This window comes from Varanus komodoensis, unplaced genomic scaffold (genome assembly GCF_004798865.1).
Source record: "Varanus komodoensis strain SLA01 unplaced genomic scaffold, ASM479886v1 scaffold2, whole genome shotgun sequence".
Lineage (NCBI taxonomy): Eukaryota > Metazoa > Chordata > Lepidosauria > Squamata > Varanidae > Varanus > Varanus komodoensis.
In genome coordinates this window covers 35,303,223-35,325,436 of record NW_025335568.1, presented here as the reverse complement: position 1 = coordinate 35,325,436, position 22,214 = coordinate 35,303,223, and the positions used below count along the sequence as shown (strand labels likewise).

At 41.0% G+C, this 22,214-nt stretch overlaps 1 protein-coding gene across 2 annotated transcripts in view; it reads right to left on the bottom strand.

Annotated features, from left to right (window-relative positions):
- Nucleotides 1-22,214, bottom strand: part of TUBGCP3 (tubulin gamma complex associated protein 3) — an 87,446-nt gene that overhangs the window by 28,815 nt on the left and 36,417 nt on the right. For both annotated transcript variants that reach the window (XM_044428740.1, XM_044428739.1), the window contains exons 14-18: nucleotides 21,020-21,209; nucleotides 16,570-16,705; nucleotides 15,015-15,083; nucleotides 11,227-11,362; nucleotides 2,395-2,483 (exon numbers count right to left, since the gene is read on the bottom strand). In XM_044428740.1, the coding sequence (XP_044284675.1) occupies nucleotides 2,395-2,483; nucleotides 11,227-11,362; nucleotides 15,015-15,083; nucleotides 16,570-16,705; nucleotides 21,020-21,209 (620 nt within the window). The remainder of the gene's footprint in view (nucleotides 1-2,394; nucleotides 2,484-11,226; nucleotides 11,363-15,014; nucleotides 15,084-16,569; nucleotides 16,706-21,019; nucleotides 21,210-22,214) is intronic.

Genomic DNA, 22,214 nt, shown 5'->3' with positions numbered 1-22,214 from the left:
CTTCTACAGGAGTAGATTCCATCTCAAGAAACCACTTTCTTTGCTCATCCAGAAGACGCAACTCCTCATCAAAGTAGCAATTTCAGAGTGTAGCAACTCAGTCACATCTGCAGGCTCCACTTCTAGTTCTCTCGCTATTTCCACCACATCTGAGGTTGCTTCCTCTTGAAGTCTTGAACCCCTCAAAGTCATATATGAGGGCTGGAATCACCCTCTTCCAAACTTCTGTTAAGGCTGATATTTTGAACTCTTTCCATGAATCATGAATCTTCTTAATGGTGAATCTTTTCCAGAAGGTTTTCAATTTATTTTGCCTAGATCCATCAGAGGAATCACTTCTATGGCAGCTATGGCCTTATGAAATGTATTTCTTAAAGTGTAAGACTTCAAAGTCAAAATTACTCCTTGATCCATGGGCTGCAAAAAGCATGTTGTGTTAGCAGGCAGGAAAACAATATTAATCTCACTGTACATCTCCATCAGAGCTCTTAAGCAGCCAAGTGTGTTGTCAATGAGCAGCAATATTTTGAAAGATTTTTTTTTCCTGAGCAGCAGGTTTCAACAATGGGCTTAAAATATTCAGTAAACCAGTTGTAAATACATGTGTTGTCACCCGGACTTTTATTGTTCCAAGTAGAGAACACAGGCAGAGTAGATTTAGCATAATTCTTAAGGGCCCTAGGATTTTTGGAATGGTAAATGAGCACTGGCTTCAACTTAAAAGTCACCAGCTGCATTAGCCCCAACAAGAGACTCAGCCTGTCCTTTGAAGCTTTGAAACCAGGCATTGACTTCTCTTCTCCAACTATGAAACTCCTAGATGGCATCTTTTTCCAATATAAGGCTGTTTCATCTAAACTGAACATTTGTTGTTTAGTGTGGCCACCTTCACTAATTATCTTAGTTAGATCTTCTGGATCTGCTTCCCCTTGAACTTTTATGTTACAGAGATGGCTTCTTTCCATAAGCCTCATGAACCAACTTCTGCTAGTTTCAAACTTTTCTTCTGCAGCTTCCTCACATCTCACAGCCTTCAGAGAACTGAAGAGAGTTAGGGCCTTGCTCTGGTTTAGGCTGTGGTTTAAGGGAATGCTGTGGCTAGTCTGATCTTCTATCAGGCCACTAAAACAGTCCTCGTATCAGCAATAAGGCTGTTTCACTTCCTTATCATTTGTGTGTTCACTGGAGTAGCACTTTTAATTTCCTTCAATAACTTCCTTTGCATTCACAACTTGACTAATTGTTTGGTGCAAGAGGCCTAACCTTTCGTCTATTCCGGCTTTCAACAGCCTTCCTCACTAAGCTTAATCATTTCATGCTTTTGATTTAAAGTGAGAGATGTAGAATACTTTGTTCAGTTCTGGGCACCCACGTTTTAAAAGATGTAGAAAAAATAGAAAGGATTCAGAGGAGGGCAACAAAGATAATTTGGGATCTGGAGACCTAGCCCTACGATGAGAGACTGAGAGCTGGGCATGTTCAGCCTCAGGAAGAGAAGACTGAGAGGGGATAAGATAGCATTCTACAAGTAACTCAGAGAGGAAGGTCAAGATCTCTTCTCGCTGATACCAGACTGTGGGACATGGAACAATGAACTTAAAACTATAGCACACTGGATTCAGGCTAGTCACTAGAAAACACTTCCTAACTGTCAGAGCAATATGACACTAGAACCAATTGTCAAGAGAGGTCATAAGCTCTCCCACCCTAGAGACACTCGGCAAAACTGAACGGCTGAGCTGTGAGATGGTGTGATTTGGCATCCTGCACCAACGGGATTGGGCTCAATGGCCTTCTAGGCTCTTTGCATCTCTACTATTCTAGGAATCTAAGTGCAACTCCTGCTTTCACTTGAACACTTAGAGGCCATTTCAATATTGTTGTGTCTCAGGGAACAGAGAGGCCCAAGGAGAGGGAGAGAGACTGGTTGGTGGAGCAGTCAGAACACAAACAACATTTATCGATTAAGTTTGCACCTTATATGGGTGCAGTTCATGGCTCCCCATGACAATTACAACAGTAACATCACAGATCACTGATCACAGATCACTTTAACAAATATGATAAAGAATGAAACAATGGAAAAGATTGAAATATTGCAATAATTACGAAAATGTGACACAGAGACACAAAGTAAGCAAATGCTGTTGGAAAAACGATGCCAATAAACTTGCTTGGTGCAGGATTGTCACAAACCTTCAATTTGTAAAAAAACCACAATATCTGTGAAACACGATAAAGCAAATAGCAATAAAATGAGGTATGCCTGCATTGAGTTGCAGTTTGTTTTGGATCTTGTTGTAACACTGATTTCTTTACACATAATTAATCTCATGTCAGTAGAAATATTTTTCCTATATAAAAAAACAAACAAAATGGATGGTTAAAGGGTACCTCAAATGTAATGTAATACTGCATTTGATGAATGAAATGGACCATTTCTGATGCCAGAACGTGACACTGATGCAGTACCGCAGAAAGTTCTGTAAGAAATTCAAAGTATTTGTATATTAAATACTAGAACAGAGGGCACATCTAACCAGTTGTTTTTAAAAATACAGCTATATTACAATAGCTATCCTATCACTTCTCTGTAGGGAGCAAGATATACAAGCTGATAACAAGGGTTCTCAAAGAAATGAGAAATACTAGATGTAGAGCATGATTTTTTTCACATTCTAGTACATTACTGTCATAAACGTGCACTATAGCTGGCTGTCGTTAATATGGTCCTTCCATATTACACATAATATAGTCTGTGATCAAACAAGAAATTGTTGCTAATAAGATAGGTTGTGATGAGTCTGGAGTTTTGTCCAATGCAAAACTCTTTAAAGAATGGAGTTAGAACATGGAATAGACAGTCTACTAGATCAGAATACAGGACTTCCAAAGTCAATGGGTAAGAAATGGCTGCTCAAAATAATCATGCATTTCACATGATCGACTGACTACTCTGCATTATAGGCAGGAAGTTCAGAAACCTCCAACCTGGCTACAGCCTGTATCAACTTATGGATTACAGTCAACAAGGGTTACTAAAGATGCTAAAGAAAAGAAAGAAGTTCCAAACATATTGCGTATTTATAACCAGAAGCATAATTTTGATAGGAATTTCTTCTACAACAGGACCCCCTTATCTGCCATTCCAGTTATTGTAGTTTCACTTAACCAAGGTTGAGTGAAACCTTGCATGGGGGTTAGGGATACAGGGCCCCCACAAAAGTGGAACAACCACAAATATCTCTAGGGAACGATGTGCTCTGTTTAGGGATGCCATACTCTCTGTTTCAGTACTAGCCAGCCTCACTCACCTGTTTTGTCTCTCAGTCGGCATAAAACCTCCAGAGATATTTGCAGCTTTCTCTAGAGCTATCTGTGGTTTTTCCACTTTTGCAGGGGTCCTGCACTCCTAACCCAAGCAAATGTATTGTTTGCTACTATCCAGGCTTTTAGGTATCTGCTGGGGGCCTTGGAACCTATTCCTCTTGGATATGGGGGCCCTGGTGTAATCATTTCCCTTACAGCGAGGCCTGTCACTTGATTTTTTTTCTTGTACAACCTTGTGTGGCTGGAAAGCCTTTCGTTGACAAGAGCTGAAAGCTGGTGTTGGGTGAGCCAAACCCAAAGGTAGACAGGGCAAACTCATTTTCTTTTTGGATTGTCCTTCTCTCTCCCTCCCTCCACCCTGTTTCCCTCCTTCTGTCCCCAGGCTGCTGGGGAGAGGAACAAGTGTCCTTTGCCAGGGACTTAGAAATACTGCCAAGAACCATACATTGCCAACCTCTGTCCTAAAGTTACTGCAGGATGCCTATTTACATGAACTGTAGGAATAATGCTCTGAAAAGCAACCACACTAAATTATTGAGGTTAGAATGTCAACCTAGCTTTGCAGTTCCCATATATACTTTCCTTTCCCCCCTATCTTGTTTTTAATACAGCCATATAAAATATACAAAAGGGGGTATTCTTGCCCGAGGCCCCCAGTCAGCCATGTTTATACAGGGATATTCATGTGTGTCCAGGGACCACATCCAAACCCCCAAATCACCCTGTTGTTTATTAGCAGATCTATGTAACTACCATATTTGGTGACCTGCCTAGGAGTTTCCAGCGGCTGGGCATGTTCAACACTGGAAGGCAGTGCCTACCTCTTCAGCATAAGATCCTTGGAGATTACAACACTCTTTTGGGAGAGTGTCACTAAAATGCTTAGGCCAAATTTTGTGGGGAGTGCAGATAAGGCATTGTCAGTCAAGGGTACTCAAGTGTGGAACAAGCTTCAAGAGGAGATAAGACCATGCCAAAGCTTCCCTGTTTGCACAACTTGGTACAAAATGCACCTGTTTGCCATAGTCTACCTGTGATAGGGAAAAAGCAAAGAATTCTTAACTACTTGCTGTCACTGAACTCTTAAATACATGTCTATAAAACTTCAGGGAAATAAAGAACCACCAAATCCAGTAAAAAGGTGTCTTATGGGAAAATACAGTACAAAACAGTACAACACAGAACCACCAAACCCAGAACTAAGTAGCATATTTGGGCATGTTCAGCTTGCAAACCCATTTCTTTTCCTCAACACAGCTTTTTAACCCACCATTAGTATTATCATAGTAAAGATCAGGGCTAAAGAACAGTTCTAAAAAACTAAAGTTACTAAAGCAAAGAACAGAGAGAAACATCAAGCACTTGAGTAAAAAAATAAGTTCCATTAGGGTTGTATTTTCTGAACCTTTAAAGTTTATTAACTCTTGGTGAATTATTATACACCAAGATTTCAGTGCTGTAGTTAGCAGCTTTATTTTTCACCTTGATGTTGGGAAGATCCAGCAATTATAGAAACGTGCACACTTCAAATGTTATGTAATGCCACAAGATTCAAAAGGGAAATCCCATGGATCTTGTAGTTGGGCTCCAGGGGGGAAGTACATGTGGCATTAATACGCCATGGGTTAAAAAAACCCATGGGATATTGTGGACAAGTGGGAAGAGCTCCTGGGTTGTTTAACTTCCAAACAACCCAGTGGTAAACCCAATTACAAAGGTTTTACAGTGGTCCATGGATCTTAGAACAGCTTTCTTCACTCTAGAACAGGGGTGAGCAATCCATGGGTTCCATATGCAGTACGGCATTCATTCATTCATTCATTCATTCATTCATTCATTCATTCATTCATTCATATCCAGTCTTTTTTTCCTTTCAAGGAACTCAAGGTGGCTTACAAAATTCTGCTCCTCTCAATCTTACCCTCACAATCTTGCCTGATGAAGACATCTGTGCTCTCAAAAGCACCCATATTTTACAACCTCTTGGTTGGCTTACTAAAGGTTTTGAACTAAGATGGATTTTATCAGTAGCATGTATAAGCTGATCTCTCTAATCTACCCAGACCCCCAGCACTGCTATGTAGAAGGCTCTATTCTCATTTACAAATCAGTGGGATTAGAAATGGAAGGCAGACTTAAAAGCCTTAGTGCCCCCCAGAGTCTCTCCCCCCAAAAAACCCCATGTTTATTATAACACAGAAGTTTGAATGAACAACTACAGTCACATGGGCAAGGAGGACGAGTATGAGGACTACCTAGACTAGCCTAAACTTTACCTCATTCTGGATGGGAACCTTCCCAGAAATTGCACAGTTCCCATTGTCCCTGATCCTGAGGTTCCCTGAGCTCTGTGTTTTACAAGCTAAGAACTTGCATTGTACATTTAAAAGCAGCCTTTGAAGGTTAATTCACATTTCTGCTACTGATTAGTACCCAGGGCTTGGATGAAGAACATATTAAAAGCTGCGAAGCAGTCAAATACATTATGAACTACTGGAGAACCCTCAGAAAACTGACAAGCCTTCTCTGAACATTTTGCTGAGAAGGTTTGATTGGAATCAACCCAGTTACAAGTGAGGATGAATTCACTTTTGACACACAAATACAGAGAGAATAAGACTCAGGCTCATAGAATCATCTCTCTTGATTACTGTCAGCATAAGAAACAAAGAAACCTATATTCATAGGCTTCCATTTTAATTTTTAACATTGAACAATTATTGGTTTTAAAGAGCCAGTTGACCAGTTTGGTAAAGTGGCTTTACCAAAACCCCAACAATCATCTTTTTGGCAGTCTATAAACAGAAATGTTAACAATTTTCAATGAATTTTAAGAAGTGCATGCTCCTAATATGAAAAAGAAAAGCCACGAGGAAAAGAAAAAACAGGGGCTTCTGTTTTTATATCAACTTTGATTAATTTTAGATCTGTGTCCCAGCACTATATCAAACAGCCATAGCCACACTATGGATGGGTGAAGTCCATCTGAACATCAGTAGAAACTATGATTTCCCAGTTTCATAACTAATATTACGTAACAACGATCAAACAACAGATTAAGTCCTCCGAATTCTTAACACGCTATGGTCATTCATTCAAATTCTAGAGGTACTGAGGTAAACTTATGTAAATTTAGTATGAGATTCACCGATCAAAAATGTCCTCCTTTTTGTCACATTCCAGTGTTTCCCAAGATCAGTCTTCTCCAGCTGAGCACCATCCAGGTGTATTGGGCTTTAACTTCCATGGCCAATGGTCAAGAGTGCTGAGAGTCACAGTCCAAAACATCTGGAGGACACCAATTTGGGAAGGCTGTACTTGCTTTTCATTATCTTACAGTGCAATCTATCTAGAAGTAAGTCCTGTTGAGGTCAGTGCAGCTCTTTCCTAGGTAAATGGGCACTGTATTGCAGCCTGAGAGAGGTAGGGATAGTGAGGAATTCTCACTATTTGGACATCTGTTTCACTGTTTGGTGAAAAAAATGGGTTTCTATGCTTTTTGCACCAGAATTGTTGAGAAAGTAGTGAAATCAGTGCATGTCTCTCTCAAATATCCTCTTTATTGCATATATATCCATTGATTAAAATATTTATATTCCAGCTTTCTGGAAATCCAAAAGGCCAAAGTAGATGCACAAAATTCCATTAATACAGGCCAAAAATATAAATAACTCCTATGCACAAGAAGTGCATCCTAATCCAAAGACTAATTTGAAACAGCATCTCAAACAGGAATATGCACAATTATTTACAGCACAGGCCAAGAAAACCATCTTACCCATTCCAAGTACACTGGGAGCTTTCAAGGTCTGGCTTTCAGAAATGCACCAGTCAATAACAAACTGCAATGCTCTATTGCCCCCTCAAGGCTGTTTCAAAAATTTCACTGCTCCTTATTAAGCCCATTTCATATAACTCCTCTACCATTAAGCAGACTTCCCACTGAAACGCTTTCATTAAAAGGAGAACAGGGGTGAGGCATGGGGGAACCATTCCTGACATAAAAATAGTTCTTACTGTCTGGTCACGCCATGAAGCTGCAGCCCGCCCCTGCTGACTGTTCAGCAGCTGCCTTAAAAAGTGGACTGCCAAGCAGTGAGCCTACAATCCCCAAAACAGGAGCAAGTCTTCTGGCAACCCTAGGCCAACCGGACCAGATATGGGTAGCTGTTCAGGTAGGCCAGAAATATTTGCAAAACTCTTTTCCACTCACAGCAAAGAACTCCCTAGCAGCCCTCCAATGTCATGAACACAGGACGGGAAAGCTTACTAGCTAGTATATTTGAAAGGTGGATTGACATGCCTTCTAGGTTATGCACTGACTATTCATCTCATCTATGGGAAACCTTGAGCTAGAAGGTTCATACCTGCAGGAAAGCCAGAGCCCAGTGTAGCCACTAGTTATGGTGGAGATGAGAATGGAATCTGAAACTTCCTACCTCAGACTGCAAAACTAAAACACATACTTAGTAAGGAGTGGGATGTAATTCTGAATGAACAATGCATACATTTTGTACATATGCTCGTAGCCACTAGCACAGTCTACAGAGAAGCTGAAATCAATTTGTAATTCCTTTCAGTATTTGCAAAAGTTTGCTTCAAAAGCACACAAACACCTGAGGTCCATTTAATAACATATGCGCACAGTGGCAAACACATGCTTGCCACTGCTGCCTGTATATGCTGGGGAGCAATAATCAATAGTAATCAACATAGAAACAGAGCGAGTCAGAAGGGGCCACCCGGGCCATCCAGTCCGACCCCTGGCTCTAGCCAGCTCCGCTCACAACATGCCTACCATGTGCATGTCTAGCCTACCCTTGAACACCCTCACCAATGCAGCCTCAACCACCTCCCATGGAAGCCCATTCCATACCCTCGCGGTCCTAATTGTCAGGAAGTACTTCCTGGCATCTAAATGGAACCTTAGTTCCCTGAGCTTCTGCAGGGGAGAACAGGTCTCTCCCCACCTCCATGTGACAGCCCCTCACATACCTATATGTCATCAACAGATCCCCTCAGAGTCCCCTCTTCTCCAAGCTGAAAAGACCCAGTTCCCTCAGTCTCACCTCATACGGCCTTCCCTGTAATCCAGCCACCATCCTTGTGACCCTACACTGCACTGACTCTAACCCAGCTATATCCTTCCTGTAATGAGGGATCCAGAACTGAACACGATATTCCAGTTGCGGGCGCACCAGAGTCATATACAGTGGTAGAAATAGCTCTCTTGAGCTAGAAGCCACGCTTCTGGCTATGCAACCAAGGATGCCATTCACCCTCTTGACTGCCACATCACACTGCTGACTCATGTTTAGCCTGCAGTCTGTCATTACCCTGAGATCCCTTTCACAAGTGCTGCTCTCCAGCCACTTGTCCCCTAACCTGTAATTATGACACCCATTCTTATGCCCCAAGTGCAAGACCTTGCACTTATCCACACTGAATGCCACCCTGTTGTCTCCTGCCCACTTCCATAGTCTGTCCAGAACCTTTTGGATCTGGAGTATCTGCTCCTCAATTGTGGCCACTGCCCCAGTTTTAGTATCGTCTGAGAATTTGATCAGCAAACTGTTCACCCCTTCTTCCATGTTGCTGATGAAAAGATTGAACAGGATTGGGGGACCCCGCATGTCACTGGCCACCATCCTGATGATTCCCCACTAATGGTTACCCTCTGCTTTTGGTCAGTTAATCATGCCCTAATCCATTGGACAGTGCTTTGGTGTATCCCAAAACTCCTCAATTTCTCCACCAGGATATCATGGGGCACTTTGTCAAAGGCCTTGCTGAAATCCAGGTATACCACATCCACTGCATCCCCTCCATCTAGCCATCTCGAAACCTTGTCATAGAATTCCACAAGGTTTGTCTGGCAGGACGTTATTGTGGAAGCCGTGTTGTGTGGCCGCCAGCCTCCCTTCCCTATCTAGGGTTACTAGATCTCTCGCTATTATGAGCCTTTGCATTGTTTTTCCTACAATGGACATAAGACTAACTGGTCTGTAATTCCCCATGTCCCTTCTACTACCTTTTTTGAAAATTGGGACCACTGACGCCACCCTCCAGTCCTCTGGAACTTCGCCCATTCGCCACAAGGCCTCAAAAATGGAGCCCAAAAGGGTTTACTCCTGGGCCAGTGTATACAGGACTGAAATCTCAATCTTTGTAGGAAGGAGAATACAAGGGCTGGGGTTTCCCACGTTTGCAGCAGAATCCAAGAGGCTACAGCAGTGGAACAGAAGACCAGTGCTACGGCACATTGAGCCAACAAAAGCAGCATGTTTGAAATTTGGAAAGAATCAGTGCCCCTCTGCATAGCACTAGGAACAAACTCAATATTTAAGAAAAATACAGACAAATTAAAGAAAGATTCAGAGGAAAAGTACAAAAATGAGAAAAGGTTTAGAAAACCAAGTAGATGAGGCAAAGGAAGAGTAAAACAATTTGCTATAATCTGCCTAGAAAAAAGAGAAGTTGCAGGTTTTAAAAATATTTAAAAGGAAGACTATGAACTTCCTTTTATAGGAAGTTGCAGGCTTTAAAAATATTTAAAAGGAAGACTATGAACTTCCTTTTATAGGAGAGGGGAAGCCCACACAGATAGTGAAAACAACAGTGATACACACTTGGCTAGTTTTTATGGCATTCAGAGCAAAACTGCAAGTATTCGAAGAGCAAACCATTTGGGCATGAAATGTGGTATTACTTAGCACTTCAACCCTAACCCCCCCCTTAAAAAAAAAGATCTGTAGCCTTTATGACTCTAAAAATAACCTCAAAACTAGGCTTTCTCTTATGGAAATTGCCTAATTTATACCCCTAAGTTTATACCCCGGCTATGGAATGTGCTCCCTAGCTTGTCGGAGCCAAGTCAAGACTTTTTTATTCACCCAGTATTTTAATGTTTAAAAGATTATAATTATGTTTTACTTCAGTCATGGGTTGTTAGTCTTATTGTTTGGGGTAGTTATAATTTTTTATATTGTTGTATTTATTGAATTTTGTTTGTAACCTGTCCAGAGACACATAGTGATTGGATGGGTTAGAAATATCCCAAATGAATGAATGAATGAATGTGTCATTACAGTCTGTAGAAACAGGGCCATAGAATGCTTCCCTTTCCAAGACTGGAGGTAAAAGGGTTAGGGTCTAATTCCTAGGGGTCGACTTTCCTTGCTCAGTGGAAGAAGAACTGCAGCCCTGCTTCCTACTTTGAGGGAGAAGCATGTTTGCCAGACGCACCAGCTTACAGGAAAATGCCAGTCACAGAACAGCAATTTAGTACCCCTCAAAAAGCCCCAACAAGCTGTGCAGACCCTCCCCTTGGCGCCACAGACAGAACAAAATGCTTCACTCAGACAGGGTGTCAAAAATAGATTACCATGAGCAGAGCAGAAGGAAAAGATTTCAAGTCAGCCTCAGAGCAGTGGAGAACCTTATTCGTGGGAGACTTATCTGCATCATGCTCCCAAAAGCAGGGTATCTTCAGCAGCCCTGGCTAACAGAAATGCCCTCTCACCTCCCTTTAGTCTCAAACATGGAACAGAAGGAAGCTGTTTCCCTTTCAGTCTCAGAGGCAGTGTCTGCCATTTTGTTTTAATTTCCCCAAACACCACTCTGTTTCCCAGGTTTAAAAAAGGAACATTAAGAGAGTAAAAATGTAATAATATTGATTACTACTACATTGGTCCTGCGTATAAAGATTAGAAGCCACTCAATGAAATTGTTAGGTTGTTCAGATTTTAATGATATCCTATCACATATTTTTTATTTTATCATATTGAATATTTTTATTTGTAACCCACCCAAGGAGCATTATGGCTAATGGGTAGGATTAAAAAAATCAAATAAATAAATGAGCAAGCCCAGCCAGCGTTTGGATTGTTTGCTTACCTGGCATGTTTTTTAGCAGCTTTGCATTGCACATATGTCCCTTCCATATATCAGTGAGAATATATTCCATTCGTTTTGCCCTCCACAGGAAGTTGAACACCCTCAGGTAGTGGCTCATGCACTCTCGTGTAAACACCTGCAAGTAACATCAACATGCAGACTTTAAAAATGATTGCTTTAAAAATGATTGCTACTTTGAATATCCCAAGTATTGCTAATGCTTTCATTGCTCCAAATATTTCTGTTTGCTGAACAGGGAAACACTTTGGGTTAAGTGATTTCCAATTCCAAATTTTTAAGCACAATCAAATTGAGCAATGTCAAAATTAATAGGAAGACCATACCTGTAAAAAAGGAGTTCTTTGTGAGCAACAAACAAATACAAGGAAGGCCCCAGAGGCAGAAACCACATTTTACAGATAGGAGGTCCCAGGTTTAATCACTAATCTCTCTATCACAGCGATGGCGAACCTATGGCACACATGCCACAGTGGCCATGCAGAGCCCTCTCTGTTGGCACATGAGTCAAGTTGCCCCAGCAGCCATGCACATATTCAGAAAGAGTAACAGGGCCAGGTGACATCACTCATTAGCCGCGACTTGCCACAAGAAGTGGCGTCGAACAGGTGGCCAGAGGCAAGCGCAAAAGGTGTGCCAGGAAGGGTGTGGCAGGAAGGGAGCGGTCAAGCTGGCAGTGGCGCCCTCCTCCTCCTCCTCCCAGCCTGCAGCATGTGAATGGCCACCCAAGCCACCCTCCTAGCGCAGTGGCGGGACCCTGTCGACTTGGTAGCCACAGGCACAGCCAGGCAGCCATGCGCCTACCTGCCCGCACACCTGCTCCTGGGCCGAGCTCCTGCGCCAGTGGCCATGGGGGGGGGGGGGGAAGCTGGGCAAAGGGAGCAAGCAACGGGGTCAAGGCAGCAGCAGCAGCTGGAGCGAGGAGGAGGAGAGAGAGGGTGCCCAGGATCAATATGGCACTTCCTGGGGATGGAGGCCAAAACGAGGAAAAGTGGAGGCTGGAACTGCTGTGAAGTGAGAGGAGTGGGCGCATGGTGGGGACCCCCCTCCCCACCCGACCCCACTCACCAAGGCTTGGCAGCGCCATGGGGGCACCTCTAGGAAGATCCCAAAGGAAGCATGGAAAGGATCTTAAATAGCCTCTCCTCACCTTTAGTTTGGGTCTCTCTCCCCCGCATTCTGCCCCTCCAGTAAAATTCCAAGTGCTGCTGAAGCTCCTGCAGCATTCCAGGGGGCTGGTTTGGGGGCAAGGAGGGAGGGAGTGCTTGCGCCCGGGTGCAAGCAAGCCCAGCGTCCCCCCGACTTAGGGGTGCTGAATGTGAACATGGCTCCTTCTCTCTGTTATTGTGTTTTTCTTTTAAGACAAAAGATGTTAATGTATGAGTTGTTTTTTTCTAAACTAAAACCTCAGTATTCCGGTTTTACTGCAGTGTTGGCACTTTGTGATAAATAAGTGGTTTCTGGGTTGCAGTCTGGGCACTCAGTCTCACACTTGGTTGCAGTTTGGGCCTGCAGCTACTGAGTCAGCAGGGTCCCGCCACTGCGCTAGGAGGGCGGCTTGGGAGGCCGCTCACATGCTGCGGGCCAGGAGGAGGCGGCGGCAGGAGGAGGGCGCTGCTGCCCACTCCCTTCCTGGAGCATCCACTGCAGCTGTTGCGCCTGCCTCTGGCCGCCTGTTCGATGCCGCCTCTTACAGCGAGTTGCAGCTAATGGGTGGCGTCATCGCCTGACCCCATTACTCTTTCCGAATACGTGCATGGCTGCTGGGGTGATGCTGGGGCAACTTGGCTCGCATGCCAACAGAGAGGGCTCTGCTTGCCCTCTGTGGCATGCGTGCCATAGGTTCACCATCACTGCCTTAGATGGTTGAACTGCAGCTGTCCTGGTCAAGATCAAGATCAAGCACAGCTGCACTGTCAGGTCACTTGTATCTTCACTGCCCTAAACCAGGCACAGCTTGAATTCCTGCACACTTCCCTCACTAAAGTCACTGTCTCATGAATGAAGTTAAAACAAATACAGCTCCTTTCCCTGAAAGTTTAGTAAACTAAAGAGAAATCACTTGATATAATTAGGGGTCCATTTTGGATTTGATCAACTTGAAACCAAATTTTGTAAGAGGAAGCAAGAGCTGTTAAATTTCTTCTCCTGTCTCTGTCCCTGTCTCTCTTTCTCACACACACGTATATATTTTCTTAAAATACATGAAGTGCCGAAAGGAAGAAAAATGTAAAAGGAAAATAAGAATGCCAAGGGTTCTTAATGTAAAATTCAGATTCCCTCCCCAAATTAAAAAAAAATATATGTAACTGTTTTTCATCCACAGCACTAAGGATCAAGATCATATCCCATGGAATGCAATACAAGATATAGAGAAGTCCACTAAGCTGGACAGCTTGAAAAGGTGACTGGACAATGGCTACTCCTCAGGATGGTGATATGTTACTTCCAATACTGGGGGCAGGATGCTGATATACATCCATTGCTGAAGAGAATGAAGGTGCTACAGCAGTCATATGCTACATTTCCCTCAGGAAGCTGCTTGGCCACTGTGTGAATGGAATGCAGGACTACATGGATCCTTGGTCTGATCCAGTGGGTCCTATGTTCCTCCAACATCCTATTTGGTTAGCAGCACACTTTCTTACGTTCCCAAACCTAATATTCTTCATGTCCTTGATGGTGTACCAAAGAGTGTAGAAAAACCAGTAATTTGCATAAATTAAAACTCAGAGCAATTGTTTATAACTTATTTAGTTTCACAATATTCTTGAAAAGTTGTTTCATGGATGGGAAAATGAGGCTGAGAGAGTGATTTGTCCAAGGCTGCACAGTAAGTCTGTGGCTAAACTTAGTTTGAACCCAGGGCCTCATGTACAAAACTGAAACCCAACGGGCTGCATCAGTTCATTCTGCCTAACTTTCACCACAGATTTAAGTACTACTGTTTATATAGATTTTAAAATTAATGTGTATGTGTGTTAAAAATACTCTATTGCATATAATAGCTCTGCTGATGTTAGAAACCCATTTTATTACACTTCCTTCGATATCTGAAAAGCTTATTTTAACAAAAGAAAAATACATCAAATGGTTAATCATATGCAACAGAGATTAAATGTAAAGGAACCAGTTACACAGCTCTACAACTACCTACAATTTACTGGGAGGATGCAGAACATGAAAAATGAATTAGCAAATTAGAAAACAGAGATATTATCTTCCATTCATGAAACTATAGATAGCATTACCTTCTGGTCAAACTCTCACTTTTGACACCATGTTCAGAAAGCACTGCTATTCTTTACATATATTAAAAGCATTTTGAATAATGGTGCTCCTATTTTCTCATCTGTTTTAATGAATACTACATATCAGATTTTATTTAAAGAGTACAAATAGGTTCCCCTAAAATACATTTTACAGTTCTTGCAAATTATCCCAAATTAGTTGCTACAGTTTCAGAATAATGGATGAAAATGAAAATCCATTTATTAAGTACTTTCTAAAATCTCCGACAGAACAAATGAATTATTTATTTCAAATAATGAAAGTCTTAAAATGTAGCATTTTAAACACTCATTAATAATTTAGGAAAATTGAGATTTTGGCTGTACTCTTAATACAATGGGTACATCCAAGATACAAAGCAATCTCTTTAATCATGCATTTCTAAAAAGTACAAAGGCTATTTTAATAACAAAGTATTTAGTGAACTAAGAGGGGGATGAGGTAGGGAGAAATCGACAAACTTAAATATATATTCCTACCGTTGCAATTGGTCCATCGACATGATAGTCTAAGCTGAAAACATCCCAACCTGTATCACCAGGAGACACCTTTAAAAAATAATACCAGCATTTAACCAAATTGTATAAACTGGTTTTTTTTTAGCTTTTTACAAAAGGATAAGTATAATCCAGCAATTAGCTCAACTGCTTGCTCAAATGCTACTTTACCCACCCACAGTGGTGAAAGCAAGACCCATGCACCCCTACTACCAGTGCAACTGGGAGACAACCACATTCATCAGCCCAATGGATAAAAAAGATCCTGTACATGGTTTCTGACTGTGGGAACTCTACACTCAGGTAAGCACAGAGGGTCACATATGAGCCTGAGAAAGTCACACCCTCTCTAAGTAGTCAGTTGAATAGTTTTTGCGAGGCACACCTGCATCCCTTGCACTCCAGCCTGGAGCAAGTCTCTAGTCTTGACAGCTCTAACACCAACGCTGCCTCCATACTCTTACTGCATGGAAGTCAGCTGTCCTTCTGGCAATATCTTTAGTTTGGTCTTGTGAGCTCCGCACTCTGTGAGTGGAGCCTCCTTATATGTGTTTGCACAAAAACAAGGTGGTGCTATGTCTGGACTTGCCCTTCCTTGAAAAGGCAGTTTCAGATTTTCACCTTGATCAGGATATGGCTTTTTCCCATCTCCATCAACACCAGCATAAACCACTGTCTGAATACTTGGTGGACGTTGGCTTCCTACAAGCCACATTTAGATGCTTCCTGCAACTTGCCTTGCCTGCTTCTTGGCTATGAGGGCCCTTGCAAAGGACTGCTGATGTTGCCTTGACATCTTTCCTCATGACTTGTGCAGATCATCACACTACCTTATCAGCCAGTGTATTTCCCACAGTCAGATCAGAACCTTTTCTACCAAGACTCCTTCTACTTGGGTGAACTTTGCTCAAGGAATGTCTTTGACTTCTAATATACCGCCACTTCCTAGAGGCTGTCAACTTTCATCAGATATTACAGGATGGATTTCTGCTAATGCATTCTTCGGTTGAGCCTTGCTTTCATCTGTTTTACTGCAGAGGCCCTCCTCTGGAAAGTCAGTTTCCTAGTTGTCTATTTGTGGCATGCACAGAGGCCTGTGCTTACCTGTCACTGTGGTTCTTCAAATGGTCATCTGTGCAGTCACACAACCCACCCACCATTCCCTTTGCAGTGCCTTCTCTTTTCACAGGCTTGGGTTTCCTTAGTTTCAAGGCTCTGTACAGCAGTTTCAAGAGAACAATAATAATAGGCAGGGATATACCCAGTGGATGAGCACAGTGGAACAGGTTCCCATCAAAATCCCTCAGCTTTAAAACGTTGTGGAATGCAACTATACAGAGACACAAGGGTCATCTGTGTGTTGCACAGAGACCACAAATAACAATCAAAAACAAAATTTGCAGTTAAGAAAATCTCTTTCCACATAGAAAGAATATATTATTTTCTGATGCTGGCCTCAGAGCTAAATTTCAGCTACTTTAAAAAAATTATAGACAAACACTCGTAAGACATTAAAATGTCTCAAAAAAAAAAATACCTCCAAAAGTCTGACATCCAAGCGTTTGAGGATCTCAGGATTATCAAACTGTGCATTAGTTGCCCTGACAGCTGTTTCAAGGATTCCTGTCAAATTATGCTGATATAAAGTGGTAGCTGGTCTTGCAAGCTCTGGTCTAAAATTAGAAGATAAATTTTAAAAAGAACAGATATACAATGTACATAATAGCCCAGTTGACATCCAACTGCAGGTACAATTGATTTATGCAATGTATTTTCATTCCTTACATGAATGAATACTTGAACCATTCTAGATTATGAACTAAGAAAAATGTTTCTGAAATTATAAATATTCAGGATGTAGATTTCCACATAAACCCAGAAATTCTGCTCTTTCATAGCCAGGAATCAAACTTCACAGCATGACACTACAATTTTATTTATTACATTTCTATACCACACTGTATCCCACAGAGCTCTCAGGTTATGTACAATTTAAAACACACACACAACACAATAAAAATTCAGCAATAAAATTAAAGTTACAAAAACCACTAAAAGCACTAAAACTCAACAATAAATAACCACAACAGTCCAAAAATTATCCCTGGGCACAGCAGCAATAATAACTAGTCTACAATTATTGTAATAAAATATTGATAGAATAATTTTCAAAATGTCTGGTAATTAAAAAGGTTTTTGCCTGGTGTCTTAAAAAAAAGGCAAAGAAGGCACCAGGTGTACCTCTCTGGGGAGCATGTTCCACAGATGGGGTACAACAACTGAGGAGGCCCCTCTCCTCTTTGCCACTCCTCTTACATCCTTAGGGGGCGATTCTTAGAGAAGGACCTCTCCAGGAGATCTTAATGGTTGGGGAAGAATACCCCATCCTTGACAACAACCCTTTTCTATAACACAGTCAATTTATACAGCTTCTTCAGGTACACAAGATGTGAGTTGGTAACCTCATGGTCAACAATAAATCCACTGTGAAAGGGATGGCTTCTTCACCAAGCTCTCAGGCCATGACTTAGTCAAACCAATGGTACTGCATTGCTGATGTCTATTCTGAGTAATATGATTTCAGACTGGAGGCAAAGGTTCTTTTGCTCACTTTCTGAAGACCTGGAATAATAAGCCTTGCTTTTGTGCATGTGTGTGCATGTGTATGCATGCACGTGTGTGAAAGCATTTCCTCTCCTTTGGCCAAAGCTGATATATATTCTTAACTGGTGTACTGGGGGGAAGGAAGAGTTGATGAAGGAAAGTATTCAAATCCAGATCAGGTACACTGTCTTTGTATCTGAGAACCCCTGTTTACACCAATGTCAAATTTTCCAGATTTTCTCAATCCTGAGCTCTAAATCATTTTTCAATTGAAAGCAAAACCTCTCCAGGCTTTAACATTTAGGTTTTTCAGTTTAAAGTCCTTCAAAAAAGACTGGGCAGTTATGCTTCTGAATTAGAAAATGGAAAGGTCTATGTTCAAATATTCTCAATAAACTTAAAATAGTCAATTAAAAATTCCATGTCAAAAGGTATTTCTTTCCACTAAAGCATTACTATTCCCTTCTTGACACACAAATGTTTTACTGATTCCATGTCTCATCATTATTCTACTGCATTTCAGTGCAAAGATGTTACATCAATTCAGTCCTTGGACAAACATATCCCTTTGATGTCTGGTAAGTAAATGGAATCTTTTGTAATGTAGAAAAAAATCAGCGCTATGGAAGAAAAAGGAACGTGACATGTAGGAAGCCTGCCATTATACTTCTGAAACCCCATCCTAAGGGAAAGCCCAAGATGCTTTTATACAATACTGGCAGCAAGGAAGGCATGGGCCATACAATATCCATAAGTTTAAAAGCTGTAGATCTAAAAGCACATTTAAGATGAATATTATTATTTGCATTTTTAAAATTTCCATGCCACCAAATAGCCAAAGCTTTCTCTACCAAAGACATTTTGATATATTAATCAAGAGGCAATTTTCACCTTGTTATCAAAATATTATTCAGTAGCAATAACTGCTGAATAATTCAAACCAAAATGAAATTTTATTTCTTTCTTAATATTCTAGTGCTGTTAGAAAAGCCTACAACCTATGTGGGACATAGTGATCTAAAAGTTAATGGTTAGCTTTTTGCTGTAATGCATGTGACCAACTTAAAGTCTGTTTAATTAATACCCATATGAAATGTCTATTCTTGTTGCAGAGCGGGACACACAGAAAAAGAGTTCCCCAAGGGAAGTCCTGAGCTCCTTCTTTTACTGATCCTAGCTAGCTGCCTTCTGTGCCAGGCACTTTGCCATACTCTTGACCATCCCTACAAACATAATTTATACTAATCCCTGAAAGAAGTCCAGTTTAGACATCCTTTGTTGTATGTATGTTTGAAAGGAGGTTACAATTGTGACAGCAGGTTCTCCCACCCTGACTGCACACACTGCTTGCATGTATGCACAGACTGATTGGTGTGACTGGAGCACTGTATCTCTGCACATACGTTTGACTGATGCAAAAAAAGTCAAGACTGCAGAAGATGTGGGATCTCCTGCCACATTCACAGCTACACATCCCACATACATACACAAACAGAATGTCTGCTATGCACAAATCATAACTATATCCCGAAGCCCACTCCTCTCCAGGTCCAGCATACTTAGTAGCCTGCATACTGAGGCCTTAAAGATGCAAGCTACTGTCTAAATATTAAAATGACAGGGACTTTTACTCCCACAGTCACAGTCTAAGATGCAATAGAAGGGGAAAGAAAAGGAATAGGAAGAATTAGTTAGGGGAAACCTGAGAAAAGAGCTCAATTAATGATCTTGTTTGTATGTAACAGCCTGCAGTTTGATGTTGTGTTGTGTTAACTTATTTAGCTGCTAAACAACCCAGCAGTCTGGGTTTGCACATCACACTGCACAGCCTATTGTGGGTTGTATGGTAAAGAAGAGACGGCATGATAGCCCATAGGCTTTTAAGCTGATGAGTTGATACACGCAAAAAAAAGGGGGAGGGGGCAATAACAGTCCTTTAAAAGTTTGACTGATGCTGCTAACAATGTCATGTGCTGAAGAATTCAAGTGATACCTTCCACCTATTCCCCATCTCTTCGTGCGCATGCATGTCTGCCCGTGTTTAAAAATTAATCTACAGAATCTCTAACCATTAAGTTTGTGATCATTAGAAATTGAAAGGATTTGGTAACAGATTATAGAATTAATAATGTGGTATGCATGTCTACACAGACATAAATACCACTGAATTTAACAGAATGTACGTCTCATTCAACAGAATGTACTTCTCCTGGAATTGTACTGTTAGATAAATATGTGTAGGAATGCAGCCTAAGTCCAGTTGGGTTTGAAGGCCTGATTTCCATGTAATTGCAACTTTGGGTTAATTAAGCCATGAGTTGTTAAAATCTTATAGAAGCAAGAAGGCATATTGGCTCTGGTATACTTATCACTTCCATGTTCAATTAACAACCAACAATTGCCTTGTGTGTAGGTTATTAGTGTAAAATCCAAACCTGAACATTCTACATTGTTTAAACCCTAAAAGACCCAGAATTAACCCAGCAACAGGTCAAGCATTAACTCTGTTTAACCCATAAACAACTCAGAGTGTCCACTTGTGGTTGAAGATTGTGAACTGAAAGTAGACATGCCAACATGCTCCTGCTAGATTGAAGCAATCTGAGGGTTGGTTAACTCATAACTGCCATTATATGGAAACTGAGGCAATGTGGCTTAAATTTGGGTAAACATGCACAGAACTGCACTGTTAATACCATATACAATATTCAAGAAACCTGGTACAATTTAAAGAAAGAATGGATTGGCTTTTCAACATTTGGCAGCTCCGTTCCTCCTAGATTCTGAAAGAACCAACAGTGACTTGGTTGGCATGATTCAGTGACTTACTGAAGAGATAATGAGTTGCAGCAAACACAGGTGCCATCTTGAATATTTCAGCTGCAGCTTGTCATCTTGTTTGAACCTAGGGACAATGGGTTATGCAAGGTTTAAAAAACCTGCAACAGAATCCACTGTATTTTAGAGATATACAAAGGTTGTTTAACCCTCACATAACCCATCATCCCTGTGCTGAGATGACATGACAAGCCAAGATTGCTATCTGAATATTCAAAATGACTGCCAGGATGCATCACAACCTAACTTAAATAAAGTTAAATTTAAAGTTAAGCTATTCAACCTAGCTTAAATAAAGCACAGTGGAATGTTTCATCATGCAAGCCAGCCTGGTATGAAAAAAAAAATTAAAGCCAAACAACCTAATATTGAATCTAAAGCCGTGCAACATAGTACTGAACATATAACAGAAGCATTAAAACTGTATTTTAATAGTAAATTGTTTTGTTGTACCACAGGTTTAGCTAAACAGTATTTTAGATTTCAGTTTTCTATCCCATAACAAGCATTTGAATTCAGCAATAATAACATCTATAATAACTTACTTTAGCAAATCCATTAAGTGCCTGATAAAATCTCCTTGACCGAGAAGTAAGTAGCGTCTCATAGCCTGCATGTGCTCCAGTAAATTGTACTTTTTATTAAGGACTTCTAGCAAGTATTTGCTTGTCTCAAAATAGGCAGCATCTATTTTTCCCTGAAATGCATTTTCCAAATCTGTGAACATTTCTGCAGCTGTTATAAGGGGGAAAAAGATTTTTACATTCTTTTTATATATTTTTTACCCCAAAGCAGCACATAATTAACAAACCTTACCACGCAACATACTACACATTTGATCTCTGTAAAATCAACTCAGTACTTTCAGGTATCCCATTATCACATGAGGGGGAGTGAAGCAGGATACTTATGCATTTAATGTGGGCTCATATCTATTTTTTCATAGCTAAACATCTTCTGTGTCCTTACATCAAATATCCTGACAAGAGAAAGGCTGCACTAACTAGTCTATATGCTTAAACTGCCTGAACAAGTATGTCTATAATAGATTTGAAACTGTCACACTATTGCACATGGCTATATGAAAAATCTGAAGAAATGATTAAGGCTGCAATCCTATGCATATTATCTTTCAAGTAAGACAGGAAGACTTACTTCCAAGTAACCATGCATAGGGTTGGGCTACATGCCAAGTTAAAGTAATATTTCAATCTAGTTATAGTTCCAGTGTTGAAAAGGAGAAGAATCCTGTAATGAATAACTAGAATGCTATGCTATACTGAAATCTATTCTGAGCATCTACTCTGTGGTTAAGCACAGAGTTAGTAAACATGTACTTTTACCTATTCAGAGATAATTCCTTCTTATTAGATGCCTGGGGCCAAAATTACTTAGCATGGGGTTCTTTGTTTAATGCAACATACTACAAAGAAACCACAAAGAAATGGACAAGATGTGAAGAGCAATACTACAGACCTTACTCAAAAGTGTGTGCCACTGTGCTCAACAGACCAGTCCATGTGTTCACAAGATGGCCACCCAAGAACATAATGATGATGAATCCTAAGCTATCCTTGTCCTTGTGGGGTGGGGGGAAACTTTACACTGTTTGAAGTGATCTTATTGCTCTAACTTTTAAGCTGAGGCAGCGAAGGTTTTAAAGTATCTTGTCAATTGAATATGCTGCTCCACCACACCTTAATGCAACATATAAGCCACTTTTTCAAAAACAGCAGATAA